The 14,466-nt window shown below is 40.0% G+C and overlaps 1 protein-coding gene across 3 annotated transcripts; it reads left to right on the top strand.

Annotated features, from left to right (window-relative positions):
• Nucleotides 1-1,249: 1,249 nt before the first annotated feature.
• On the top strand, nucleotides 1,250-14,098 carry ppox (protoporphyrinogen oxidase). 3 transcript variants are annotated; one of them, XM_038710330.1, is made up of 13 exons: nucleotides 1,250-1,406; nucleotides 2,406-2,492; nucleotides 4,973-5,107; nucleotides 5,707-5,822; nucleotides 7,140-7,272; nucleotides 7,395-7,539; nucleotides 10,419-10,612; nucleotides 11,345-11,405; nucleotides 11,716-11,834; nucleotides 12,259-12,372; nucleotides 13,187-13,336; nucleotides 13,481-13,523; nucleotides 13,611-14,098. In XM_038710330.1, the coding sequence occupies exons 2-13, from the start codon at nucleotides 2,409-2,411 to the stop codon at nucleotides 13,745-13,747; spliced, it is 1,431 nt and encodes a 476-aa protein (XP_038566258.1). In that variant the 5' UTR covers nucleotides 1,250-1,406; nucleotides 2,406-2,408; the 3' UTR covers nucleotides 13,748-14,098. The 3 variants fall into 3 exon arrangements, with proteins under 3 accessions (XP_038566258.1, XP_038566259.1, XP_038566257.1); XM_038710331.1 differs by lacking the exon at nucleotides 1,250-1,406 and adding an exon at nucleotides 1,630-1,648; XM_038710329.1 differs by lacking the exon at nucleotides 1,250-1,406 and having other exon boundaries at nucleotides 2,274-2,492.
• The last annotated feature ends 368 nt before the right edge of the window (nucleotides 14,099-14,466 follow it).

Genomic DNA, 14,466 nt, shown 5'->3' with positions numbered 1-14,466 from the left:
TGGAATGGTCCAAAGAAAAATAACACCAGTAAATCAGCCACAAATCCAGATTCCAGCTCACACACAGAATGGTTGTGAGCATAAATGTAAAGCTGACGATGATACTTTGGTAGTGAAGAAAGTGAACTTTGTGGGTTTCATTTGTCACACCATCAATGTTGCATCCCAGTTCCAAAAGAAAAGTGACAGAATTAAGGCTGTTGTGTAGGCAGCAGGAAAACTCCTTGATATGAAAGATATTAAAGCAGATCAAATACATGCATTGTTGACCATAACTGAAAATGGAAAAAAAATGGGACTCTTTTTATGGTTCTTCACATACTACAGTGGGATGCTAGAAATCTTATAGCTAATGGTCAAGAATTCAAAATAAATATCCCAAAACGATTTTCAGACAAGCCATCTGTATATACAGCAGAAATAGTTGCAGTCATCATTGCATTAAAGTGGGTTGAAGAGGTCAGACCTGATATGGTGATATTATGCACGGACTCCTTAGCAGTTATAAAAAGCATTTGCGATATGTTTTGTTGGGAGTAAATTGGAATGAGAGTGCAGACAAGGTATGTATTTGTGATACTTTAACTTTTCTTTTAACAGAATAATCACAATTGTGGCCAAATAAGTGTTTGCAGTTTACAGCATAACCAGGCATGACATTTATGTGATTACAGGCAATAATAGAAGCCTGTTGTTGCTGATGGACTATTTCTTTGGTAGGCATACATGTCCAATATCTTTGTTTATATTTGGAAAATGGAATGTAGCCTATAATTAACATGACTCACTGCTGAGTTATATATATATATATATATATATATATATATATATATATATAAAATAAAGACATGTTCTCTTTTGCAATTATCCTTATGACTCTACATTATTTAACTTGCTGTGTACCAACCAATACAGTCCTTTTTACCTGTTAAATACCTTTTAATGTCCAATACACCCCATGTAATGCAGTATTCCACTTGCCAGAAAGTGACTGCAGCTTCTACATGTTGACTGAAAGGTAGATTCTGCCTCAAAATGACTTGACTTCATTCCAAAACTAAATGGCCAAAACAACATAAAATGCGTTATTGTACTTGCCAGAAAGTAGAAACCAACCCCGAGCAGAATATGAGAGCACTTTAAAACGTTTCGTTGTGGTGTGATGTTACGCATTCCAATACAGTAGGTGGCGGTATGCACCTAAAAGTTGATTGCAATCCGCCAGTGACCAGAAGAAGAAGAAGAAGAGAAGTAGCCGGTGTCGGAACAGTGCATACGGAAGGTGGACGTTATCAGAGACATCTCAGAGACGTTGCTCTCCTGTATTGTATGACGCTGATAGCGGACAGTCTCCTGTCGTTGTGTTTGAGCAAACCGCAGTGAAGGCAGTGTCGGTGTGTGTGGAGGTAACGTTATATATATTTTTTATATTCGTTTCCAGTCTCTTCGATAGTTCTGAAACGTCACACCACAGTCAGAGCCTCAGTTCTGGCTGTCTGTGTGATTCAGGTTTTACTCCATAGGAAGCACATTATCTTAGTTATTGGCCGGTGTTAACACTCATGTATGCTGAGAAAAGAGGTGGATGTAAATCTCGACAAGTAGCCTACGTCACCTGATCTGCTGAATAAAGCATCCACCTGCTCAGGTATTTTTCAGACACTTCTGTCGTTATCACCACTGATTTCTGCTGAATCCCAAGGAATGCTACTTCTACCGAGTGTGATAAAAATATTGATGACTCTAAACTTCCATAAAACATATACAAAGAGTCATTTATCAACACCGATGACTTCACAAAGAATAGTATATCATTTTATATCATTAACAGTACTTGGAGGTGCAGGAGGTGCATTCAAAGCCCCTGCTACACCGCTGCTCTGACAGCGTCACTTTGTTGCCTGCCTGACTCACTTTCCTTCAGATAATTCGATTTTCATTTGAAATTCCGACGTTGGCATCACTTATATTTTTATAAGCATCAACATTTTATAGGGCTAAACACCAAAAAAGGTGGACAGTTGGACACACTGCTGGGGGACAGATTAGGCGTTTACCATATCATTATCAGCAGGCACCATTTACCAGACACGCCCTGTCACAGCACATCAGCCAGATCCTGTGTTCAGCTCTCCTGTCCTCCACTGTTCTGTCCTCTCCACCCCTGTCCTCTCCTGTCCTCCACTGTTCTGTCCTCTCCACTCCTGTCCTCTCCACTGTTCTGTCCTCTCCACTCCTGTCCTCTCCTGTCCTCCACTGTTCTGTCCTCTCCACTCCTGTCCTCTCCTGTCCTCCACTGTTCTGTCCTCTCCACTCCTGTCCTCTCCTGTCCTCCACTGTTCTGTCCTGTCCTCTCCCCCTGTGAAAGCTTTGTTGTTAATTGGATGTTGTTTGTTTGCAACCAGGCGATGAGAACGATTGCAGTCCTTGGAGGGGGGATTGGGGGTTTGGCAGCATCTTACTACCTCTGCAAGAGCCCTCAGGTTACCAAGGTAACCCACCCACACACACCCACACTGGTGTTGGTACAAAAACCCGCAGTAGCTCTTTTGAGGCTACTGTTAGCTAACGCACTTTTTTTCTTCTTTATTGACAACAACACATGTACAGATACAGCAGACGTGCTCAGCATTAAAGTGTACAGATGAATTAGTCAACATAAAGCTGTAGAGGAACAGCATATGACATAAGAAAAAAAATCAACAAACAAAAAAGATTTATTCTCTATAAAGGTTTCGTTGTACAATTTGATAGACATTTTTCAAAGTCAATAAGTTTAAAGGTTTTAATGTACTCTTTAAATTTGCACAGAAATCCAGCAAAGTTGTGGAGAGTCTTTGTGATTTTTGCACTTTTGTATATGGAATTGCCATGTATGATCAGATAGTTTACAATTTCTTTAACATTACATTTTTCATTGTAATGTCATGTATACAGTCAATTTTAACATTGTTTTTAGTTTCACCCATAATATAGTCTTTCATACGAGTCCAAAAAGGTAAGGGAATGTACACAGTGGAAAAAAATAGATGCTGTAATGATTGTGGTCCGCATTGCAAAAAACACATTTGTTTTCATTATCTAAAAATTTAGAGCAATGTACATTTTTTGGGTATATATTGTGTAAAATTTTGATTTGCACTTCTTTAATCTTATTGTTCATACAAAATTTGGATGGGAGTAACCATGCCTTCGTCAAATCGATACCTGTGAGTATCGTTTCCCAGATGAATTTACCTTTGGGAATAATTTTCCATATATTATTGTGTGTATTAGCACATGCTTATTGTTGCATTTAGCATTCATAATATCAATACTATTTATCGTCAAAGGGGGATCTAACCTCAGTGCTTGCTGATATTGAAGATGACATTTCATTAACTGTGATAGACCATTGGCAGTAGCTTTCATTACAAGATATACAGGAATCTGAATCAAAACTTAACACCATTGACATCAAAGAGCTCACTCACATAAATAATGCCTTTATCCACCCATTGTGGCTTAAGGATAGATGTTTTTCCCAAAAGTACTATCTCCATTATTCCATATGACAGTTTTGTGTGACAAAACATTGTGTGTGTAACACAACTTCCAGGCAAGAAGTGACTGGATAATTTAATAGGCAATTTGGAAATGTTAAAATTACAAGTAGAAAATAAATCCCACCTAAGATATTATTTGGAATAAAATACCAGAACGAATTTGGGGCTTTAAGACATTCCTTAATCCATTTCACTTTAAATGTGTTTTTTAAGTCAATTAAATTTAATAATTCAAAACCACCTTCCTTTCTGGACTGAGACAGTATTTCTTTCTTCAGGTGATGGTGTGTGTTTTTCCAAACAAAATTATTAAGTATGTTATTGATTTACCTGAGGGCTGTTTCACAACACCAAGATAGCGGATTAAGCCGGGATTTTCCAGATATCCTGGCTGAATTAAGCTGTGACTCGGTTTCACAAAAGCAGTAACACAAAAGTTACCATGGCGATTTATTTTGTGCAGCTAGCCTGCTCCAGACCAGGCTAACAGCCAGGCTTAGTTAATCCTGATGCCTTATCTGTTCTTATATATTTATTTATATATACATACAGTCCCCTCCAAAAAGTAAATTCCTTTGTTTCTGTTGTTCACTGAAGACATTTGGGTTTAAGATCAAAAGAGGAGTCTGAGACAAGAGTTCAGAATTTCAGCTCTCATTTCCTGGTGTGGAAATGAAATTTCCTGGAATGAGCTCAGTGTCAATTGGCACACCCAGTCATGTAAAGAAGTATTAGATAACATATTTAAGCCAATTTATTACAAATCACAAGGACATTGCATCACAGCTAACCATTTTGCAAATCATGCTACTGTGTTTCAGAAAAATCATAAAATATTCTGAAATAAAATATTCTATTCTATTTCTATTCTATTGGGGGCGGCTGTGGCTCAGGAGGTAGAGCGGGTTGGCCGTTAATCGGAAGGTCGGCGGTTCAATCCTGGCTCCCCCTGGTTGCATGTCGAAGTGTCCTTGGGCAAGATACTGAACCCCGAATTGCCCCTGGCGGCTGTTCCGCCAGTGTATGAGTGAGTGTGAATGTTAGTTTCCGTTTGAGCACTTAGGCTCAGTGTATGAATGTGTGTGATTGGTGAATGCAGATGTAGTGTAAAAGCGCTTTGAGTGGTCGAAAAGACTAGAAAGGCGCTATACAAGTACAGAGCATTTACATTTACATATTCCATGGCCTTTTTAAGGAAGAAAGGTCAGGAAAAGTTGAGCCTTTTTGACCTCTTATATGTGTTACCAAGGTCAAGAATGTGTGAAATTTTGATTTATTTTATCTACCGTTGTAGGCATGCAGTAGTTTCCATTAATGTATGTCTGTATGGAATGAACTACACTACAGTACTACATTCTACTAAATTTGCCGTTCATTTCTGAGCTTCTGTGCATTTTTTTTGTTCGGTTTTTTGTTTTTTTTTTCAGGTCATTTTATTGGAGTCCAGCTGTCGTTTTGGAGGTTGGCTGTGGTCAACCAGGAGGTCAGATGGGGCAGTGTTTGAACATGGACCCAGAGGGATTCGACCTGCTGGGGCAGTGGGACGCAACACACTCAATATGGTGAGTTCTACCATAGTAGTGAGACAACAGTCAGTGGTGCGTTTACTGAGGATTTCTGCATAAAACATCAATGAATCACTTCAAAGACTGTTTATCATCACATGTTCATTATTACAGATGAAAATGGAGACTTTGACATATGTGCTTAGTTTCACTTGGCCTGTTTAAAAGCTGTTAATGGCAGATGAAGCAGCATCTCAAATAGAGGAAATCAAACTGTCTGAGGATGGCAGGCTGAAGTCTGATCTGACATACAGGACCTTTGTTTGGGAAAACTGTGCCAATGTCTAAATATCTACATAATAAACAGGCTGCACTGAAACTGCTACACATGTAAGTTTCAGCCTAAATAAGACCCTTAAGGTTCAAAAGTGAGCTTCTGTCTTTTTGGGAACATTGAAAACAGTTTCATTATTAAAAAGTGTAATGGTGGGGCGCTGCGGAAGCTCACGTGGTAGTGGAATGCATACTGCATATCTAGGAGTCCTTACCAGGTTCGAGTCCGGCCTGGGCCCTTTGCTGCATGTTGTACCCTTCTCTCCTTCCTGCCTTTCCTGTCTGTCTCTACTGTACCCATAAAACCTGTAATGTGTGTGTAGGTGGACGACCTGGGTCTTGGGGGGGAGATTCTGCCTGTCACTTACAGTCATGTCGCCTCCAAGAACAGATATTTATACGTCAACAGACAGCTCCACAAGATGCCTTCAGGAGTAAGGTGAGGCAGGTTTTAAGAATCATATGTATCATGGTACCGTCATAAGATTATTAGGCTAAGGGTTCCCTTGATAAAGATGGACTGTATAACAGCCTGTTATACAACTCCTGTAGTGCACTGTGCTAAAATGAATGGATGCTTATGTATTAAGTAAAATATTTTAATTTAAAGGCAACACACTTGTCCTGTGTTTCTTTTCATCCGCTACATGCATAAATAAACAGCTCTATATTTATTTACTTTTTTTGACAATTACATAAGTATGGCTTGTTTACTCCATGGCCACATTTGATCACCAGGGAGTCAGTAAATGTGAATAGTACTCTGATCCACTTGCAGTGGTAAAGTTATCCACAGCACTTACTACTCAGCTTTATAGTGGTTTGGGGAATATTAAGGTATGTACACATAGGGCTGGGCGATATGGCCAAAAATGTTATCACAATAAAAACATTTCATAGCATTCGATATCGATAATTATCACGATAAATGTCAAATTCTTTATTTCTTTCCATTTTAAAGGCAGATTTTGCTTCTGAGTGAAAATTTTAGAAACCAGATGGTTAACTATGTGGTTAAACTTTTCTTTATGGTCAGAATGTGACAAACACTTGATGCCAAACAGTGAATCACTTCACAAATCTGAGGTGGAACATTCAAAACTATTATGATAAAATCCATTTTCAACAAATATGATTAGTTAATCTTTTTTCAGGCCTCTTTTCCTCAACAAAATAAATATTTTTTAATAGAAAAATTAAGTGCTAATTTGTTTGTGATTCAAATGAATTAAACCAAATCTTTATTGACGATATATTAAACATTATATTGTTATTGAGGAAAATTATATTGTGATAATTATCATTATTGTTTTATTGCCCAGCCCTAGGTACACATCTTTAAGAGGACTGCAAGGGTGCTGTATTGGTGAAGGGTGTCCGACCTATTCTGGTGGGCTGCCTGGGCCAAAAATGCAAATTTATTTTTTTGTCCCAGTCCAGCCCTAGGAACACCTCAATACAAAGTAGTCCAGTACAACACTGCATTTACCTGTGATAGACATGTCATTGAATTTACATGTTTCAAACAACGTCAAATGAATACAAAGCATTATAGCTTTGTAAAGATTGCTGTCGTGTTTAGATTGTACAGGTGTTCCTAATACAGTGGCCAGTAGTGTATTTTCATTTATGAAGGAATGTGTATTTTCTAACCATAAGATGGTGGTTTATAATGATGAATGTTTCATTTCATATCATCATTTTATTGTTTTTTTTTACTAAATACTGCTGTATCAATTTCCTTCTCTGTATTCAGTGGACTTTTGCGGACTGTACCCCCCTTCTCTCGTCCCCTCCTGTTGAGTGTTGCCATGGAGATCCTGAGAAAGAAAAGCAAGGAAGAGGATGAGTCCATCCATTCATTTGTTTCTAGGAGGCTGGGAAAGGAGGTGGGGAGAAGCTCAGACAGACAGAGAGACTTTTAACATTGATTAAATGAAATTCACATGTATTCATGTCACCAGTAGTCTTCTGTGACCATAATTCTGTTTTCCTTTCTCCCTGCGTGTAGCTGGCAGACATAGCTGTGGACAGTTTGTGTCGTGGTGTGTTTGCAGGGGACTGCAGGAAGTTGAGTGTGCGTTCTTGTTTTCCTCTTTTCTACCACGCAGAGCAGCGTAGAGGCTCCCTGACTCTGGGCATGCTGCTGGGCTCAGGTACTACTACTACTGTGTGGGCATTTAGTTTCATTTTCTTTTTGTGAGGATATAGGAACATAACACAAAAGAGACTGAGTGCATTCATACAAGTAATATAGACACCATAATTAAATATCCACATACAAGCTCATCAAAAACAAAGACAAGACGTTATCAACATCTCAGTCTTTACAATATCCAGATAAGAACACCTACCCCTTATGCCCTATTATACCCCTTGACTGCAGAAAAGAGAGTAAGTAAAAAAAATAAAATGGAAATGAACTGAAAGAATTATCAACTTATTATCATTATTAAAGTTTCAAACATGAAATAATAATTAAGAATAATAATAATAATCTTTCTACAGCTCGTTACAAAGTGCTTTCACAAGTGCAAAGACAAAACAGATAAGATACACAGTAAAAGCAAGAAAACACTTCATTAAAATAAAATACAGGAATAAAAGGAAAATAAAGTATGCTCTCAATGTTCACTGACTCAGCTGCCCTGATTTCTTTGGGCAGGCTGTTCCAGAGCCTCGGGGCCGTGACTGCAAATGCTTTGTCCCCTTTAGTTTTCAGTCGAGACAACAGACAGCAGACCTCTGCTAAACGTTAGAGATATAACAGGAAGAGAGTCTATTCTTAAACATATTGGGGGCCAGTGTAGTGAAGCTAAAACAGGGATGATGTGATCATACTTCTTTGTTCTGGTCAAAAGCCTGGCAGCTGAGTTCTGGACAGTCTGGTGCTGATCAATAGATTTTTGGGTCAAGCAAGTGCTGTTGCAGTAATTCAAGCATCTAGTGGCGAGGGTTGTGAATTGCAAATCTGTCCAGTCTACCACTGCCCCCTGAGCGTAGGACCAAACTACTCCAGATCAAACACCAGAACACACACACTGCAGCACATATTTTGTTGTGAGCCTGAGAAACAGTCGCTGCAGAATCAACTTATCGAAGAGAGAAAAAAATTGATTTGTTCTAACATGGGATCAAACACAACCTTCTAGGTGAGAGTCCTGCGCTTTACCGACTGAGCTAACCGAACATCGTGTAAGTGACTTTCAGTATTATGTTTTATATTCTCACCCACCATCTAAATGAGAGAGAGAGAGAGAGAGAGAGAGAGAGAGAGAGAGAGAGAGAGAGAGAGAGAGAGAGAGAGAGAGAGACAGACAGAGAGACAGAGAGAGAGACAGAGAGAGAGACAGAGAGAGAGACAGAGAGAGAGACAGAGAGAGAGACAGAGAGAGAGACAGAGAGAGAGACAGAGAGACAGAGAAAAAGCCTACACACATATACACACAGAGGTACACACAGTAAAGGTGATGTTGCTATAGACTGAATGAAAAATGGTACAGATATTTATAGTAGTGTTAATGGTAACAATCGTAATGTTAATGATTATAATAACAATAATAACAATAAGACTAGCAACAATAGTCGTTGCAGCAGAGGGTGTTGAGCAGGAACACGGGGGCAGCAGGTGACCCGCAACCACAGATCCAGACTCCACAGCTCCAGAGCCAGAAACACCTGCAGGAAGTGATAGGAGGAGAGAGGCGAGGGACGAGAAAGCACAAGACTACCGGAAAGGGGAGAAGTTGTGTTAGTAACATGCAATAATGGGATGAGGTTGCATACAGAGGGAGAGAAAGTAGAGGAGAGAGGAGCTCAGTGCATCATGGGAAATCCCCTGGCAGTCTAGGCCTATAGCAGCATAACTAAGGGATGGTTCAGGACTCACCTGAGCCAGCCCTAACTATAAGCTTTATCAAAGAGGAAAGTCTTAAGCCTACTCTTAAATGTGGAGATGGTGTCTGCCTCCTGAACCCAAACTGGAACCTGGTTCCACAGGAACCAGGAACCAGGTAATAAACATAGTTATCACAGTTCTTTAGACACCACAGAAAACATAGTTATGGATCTTGTATTCCATTTCCATCCTCAGAAATATTCCATACTGGACCTTTAACATTGATCATATTTTTGATATTTCTAAGACGGTAAAAACACGATTGCACAAGCTTTGTGGTGTGCTGCTCAAAACTTAAATTACTGTCAAACCAGATGCCAAGATTTTTTGCAATTTTTTGGTTTGATATGATCCACTAGGCAACGTGCAGATGGCAGTATTTGGTTACATCTGTAGCAGATGCCCACCTCTATCAAGTCTCACAAAAATGTAACATTGTGAGCTTCATAAAAGTGGCATATATGAGTACTGTATTATATTCCATTATATTGTATTATATGAGCAATTAAATCAACAAGACTGAAGTCATTGTATTTGGCATCAATAAGGAAAGGCCAAAGGTTACATCTAATGGCCAAATCCTTGTAATCTGTTGGACTTAGATCTTCACTTATGAAGTGAAGATCTAAGTCAGCTTGTAGAACCTGGACTTAAAACCCAACAGTGAAGCTGTGTTCAGCTGTGATGCTGCACATAACTTCCAGATGATCTAAAATGTTACTTCACTGTAGCCAAATCTTAATTACAAACTTTCAACCTCTGATTAAGTTTCTGTACTTTCCCTTATTAATCTTAGCGCTACATATTACTGCACTGTATCTGCTCTGAAACTGCATTCCTTGTTCACTCTATTTTATTAACTTTTTTGTTTGATTCAGCTTTACTTTAGTTTCCTCTTCATTATTTTAAATGTAGTTGGAATGCATTTGTTTGTCTTATGTAAAGCACTTTATTAGGCAGGGTCAGGAGAAAATGAGCACATTAGATTTTGAATGCACTCTAACTTAAACCTAAAGGAGGATTATTCCTGTGTTTTTCAGTCTCATTGACATTAGTCTCATAATGGCACACAGATAACAGACAACGTGAAAGAACCATTCCTCTTAGCACTGAAGTTGTTTGTGTGGAAACCTGCAGGTCCCACTCCTGTGGTCCCCCCTGGCCCTCTGGCTCAGAGATCTATGAAAGAGTCTTGGGCCCAGTGGTCCCTGAGCAGGGGAGTGCAGTCCATCCCAGAATCCATCACTGAGTACCTTCAACAGAGCAAGAGAGTGCAGCTTCACCAAGAGGCCGCTGTTAAACAGATCAGTCCTTCAGCCTCTGGTTGGAAGGTTAGTGAACATGACTGTGAGCGTGGTGTGTTCCCTGTCTGCAGAACAAGGTTATACTCTAAATTTTAATAACTCAACTTTAGTGTTTGTGCACCATGTTTAGCCATGCTAGCATTGGTCGTTTGGCCTGCCACTTTCCAGACTGAAATATCAATACCACTATTTATTTGATTGCCATGAAACTGTTCCAAGATTCATGAGTCCCAAAGGATGCTCTGAGGACATCTTTGATTCCCTGGCTTGTCACCTAGTGCCATTAGTGAAATATCTAAACTATGGAATGGATTGCCATGAACTTTTCTACAGACATTTGTGGTCCACAGACTATGAATCTTAAGGTGTGTTCCAGATGACTGTGGCTGACTCAATTTTTTAGCCAGCATGCCTTTCCACTAGCACCACCAGCAGGTCAAACTTTTCACTTACCCAGTGTGACAAGGTAGTACTGGGGAAAGGATTTGTTAGGTCTAGAGGAATGAACCTCAAGCCTGAGGGCCTGAGTCAGTGTTTTCTTCCAGCTATCACTCTCTCCTCCTCTCTTTGGCGTTAGCCCTCTGACAGGTTCATATTAGATAAGACCTGCCTTTTTAAATGTCTGTTATCTGTTCGATCGATTGGTTGCAATGTGATATACCATATACCTGCTATAGCATGTCTTAGCGGAGCTTCCAGCCTGAAAAAATACCATGCTTGTGTTATTTGGCTGCTTTCGTAATTCATGTGTGTCTGCAGATCCATTTGGAGGATGGTGTCATATCGGCTGACCACATCATCTCTGCATTGCCTGCTAAAGGCAAGTGGTGGCTAACACAATATGACTGTAGGAATGTTTTGTCTTACATGACAGAAACAGAAAGAATCCATTCAGATCAGTCATGGACTTCAGCTCTCCTAATTTCATCTGATAAGCAGCAGGAACTGCAACGTGCCTATTAAGTATAATTTGACTTTAGAAAATTAAAAGGGTTAACTCAGTATGTAGTTATAAAATAATAAATAAAACTGTTTTGTGTACACAGGTTTCTGAAATACCAAACTTCTTTAAAGTCATTGTAACACAATAGATTAGTTATTTCTTCCACCTCTCTGTGCCCCCCCTCCAGCCCTCTCCTCAGCCCTGCCTTCCTCCTGTCAACCTCTCATCCAGCAGCTGCAGGACATCTCCACAGTAACAGTCGCTGTGGTTAATCTGGAGTATGAGGGTGACATCCTGCCTGTAATGGTGAGGATTACAGCAGGACATGCACAACTTTCTTTATAAATTCCAAATGCTTTGCAGGGGCCATTAGATGGCTGGAAGTGAAAGTGGTAGATGTATTTGAAAACAAACAACAAATTAGCAATTTTCTTTGTTCACATACTGATTAGAAAATGACTGAAGATTATAAATTTGTGCATTTCCTGATTAACAAGCTCATTCTTGTGTGTAAAAATGTGCTAATCAAAACATGGCATAAACAATCCCTGTGAAGTAGCACCAAGCACATTCTGATGACCCAGTGCCCCCTCCTCAGGTGCCAACATCAAGGCAAACAATTCTACATAATTCTGTGGATCTGATAATAAATCACAATATTTTCAGCATCAGTTGCTTTACTTTCCCAGTAAAGTGACAAAACTAATACACCATCCCTGTGCGTTGTCAGGGTTTTGGTCACTTGCTTCCATCATCAGAGGATCGGGGTATACTAGGGGTGGTCTATGACTCTGTTCCCTTCCCTCAACACAACAGACCGAATGGACAGACTACTAGACTGACGGTACACACACACACACACACAGCAAAAAAAATAAAAATACATCCTCTCACTTACAACTGCTTTTATCTTACTATGTGTATGAACATAAAAAGATTTAACAACTAAGACATAAACTGAACAAAGTTTCACAGACATGTGAAACAGAAATGGAAAAATGTGTCCCTGAACAAAGGGGAGTTCAAAATCAAAATTACTGACCTTATTTGCGTACCGTCTGTATGATAGTATCTCAACGAGCCTTCCCCAGGTGCATGCTCATTGATTGTTTATGGTTGTTGTTTACAGCCTTTACAATAAAGATATTATTTTGATGTTTAGAGAATTATCTTTAAAATACTGTGTCCTGAAAAGTGTGTGCGTGTTTTGGGGGGGGGGGTGTCTCTGCAGACATTACCCCCACCATATAGTCAATCGTAGAGGTCCTAGGTGCCGATGGTCTGATGGACATTAGGGAGGGTGGCATATCCTGCTGCCCTCCCCAATGTTGATGTCATTGATCCAGGGGCTACATAGCTCGTGAAGTCACAGCCTGCTCTTCAATAGACGTCTAAATAATCTGTGTAACGTGATCGCTGAGCGGTCATGCAGAGATGAGGGGTTGGGTTAGCATACAGTGAAACAAATTGATGCGGGAACCAGAAAACCCCAAACAATGAGCTAAAAGAGGATGACATGATTACATTGTTCATACACAGAAGTACCGCTGCTTGGGCAGGCATGCAGTGCTTTACAGGGAAGAACCCTGTTTTTCTCCCGTCACAAAGTGAGTGAAGTGGGTCTGCACTTCTGACCTAAGGTCATCACTGTCTTCTAGGTGATGATGGGTGGGGCCTGGTTCCAGGAAGTGTTTGGGTCCCCAGAAGCAGTAACAAAGGAGTGTCTTTTAGCAAGAGCCACTGAGGCTGTGCACAGCCACCTGGGAGTCACCACAGCACCCAGCTGGAGTTGGGTGGCTCTACAGAGGGTATGGCAGGACTGTGTCTGCGTAAATAAATGTTAACTCAAATTGTTAATTCATGTCAAATTAAAATGAACTTCATATATTTGTCATACTGTCAGCTACATTGTTGGTATGTTGCATTAGTGACAGCCTTGTTTCCTCTGTCAGGACTGTATACCTCAGTATTATCAGGGACACTTCCGGAGAGTAGGTAAGTTTTGACTTCTACATTACATCGAACAATTACGCATTTACAAAGTGAAACATCACTTTATGTTGCGTCTGTCTGCCTTTCCAGAGTCCATGCGTAGCTTTATAAAGAAGAATCACCTCTCGCTATCTCTGATTGGTTCCTCCTACGATGGCGTGTCAGTGAACGACGTTATCTTTAGTGGACGGACAGCTGTGGAGGAGTTGCTGGGACCTGCAGTTTGATGGAGCTGGTCAACACTGGAACATTACACCAAGTGGATCAGTTGTTGCTATATCTGTGTGTGTGGACAAGACAGTCTTAGCTTATTGTACGAGCTTGTGGGGAACAGTGCAGTCACTAACATAACTCTGCAGAGGTCAGCTGTAGTGCTTTGAACAGCTTAACTGGAAATGTGAAGACTGGTCAATATGAATAAATGGTGAAGTCCTTTTTTCTTCAGCTGTAACGCTGTATATAATGAATGAGTATGTAAATAGTATGATCAGTTGTGTTAATGTGTGCAGTGTCGGAATGCGTCATGGCCAAGCTGCTCCTGTTGTGCACCAGTTTCTCACCATCATGTGCAGCCTCATGTTCCAGAGTTATTTTTTGTATTTCAAGGTAACCTACTTGGCCCTCTTTACTTGTGAAATACTGGATACTTAAACATCTACCAGCATGAAAATATCTTTCAAATAACAATCTCAGAAGGAACAGGCCTCATGTCCAACCTGTAAGGGGTCACAAGCCAAAATATAAATAAAAAAGACTTAACGCTGAGGAAACCCTGAGGAAGACACTACAGCTGAAGCAACAGTGTCCCAGATCCAATAAGGACTGATTGGAATCAGAATCAGTACTGATACAGTGAGGAGCAGTACTGCAGTGTGACAACCATATTCAGGTCAATGCATCCAGTAAAATTAAACAGTGTCCATGTGAACGACTTAGAAATTGTTTT

Source organism: Micropterus salmoides, unplaced genomic scaffold (assembly GCF_014851395.1).
Source record: "Micropterus salmoides isolate LMB-PRFRI ecotype aquatic unplaced genomic scaffold, ASM1485139v1 Ms_hic_scaffold_11, whole genome shotgun sequence".
NCBI lineage: Eukaryota > Metazoa > Chordata > Actinopteri > Centrarchiformes > Centrarchidae > Micropterus > Micropterus salmoides.
This window is presented reverse-complemented; position numbering and strand designations above follow the sequence as displayed.

What these genes read in the sequence shown, in the direction of transcription:
- ppox (XM_038710329.1), top strand. Translation starts at nt 2,385, where the DNA reads ATGTTGTTTGTTTGCAACCAGGCGATGAGAACGATTGCAGTCCTTGGA. An exon ending in GGGCATGCTGCTGGGCTCAG is followed by an intron (nt 7,540 to 10,418) that starts GTACTACTACTA and finishes GGAAACCTGCAG; the next exon opens with GTCCCACTCCTGTGGTCCCC. An exon ending in GTGACATCCTGCCTGTAATG is followed by an intron (nt 11,835 to 12,258) that starts GTGAGGATTACA and finishes GTGCGTTGTCAG; the next exon opens with GGTTTTGGTCACTTGCTTCC.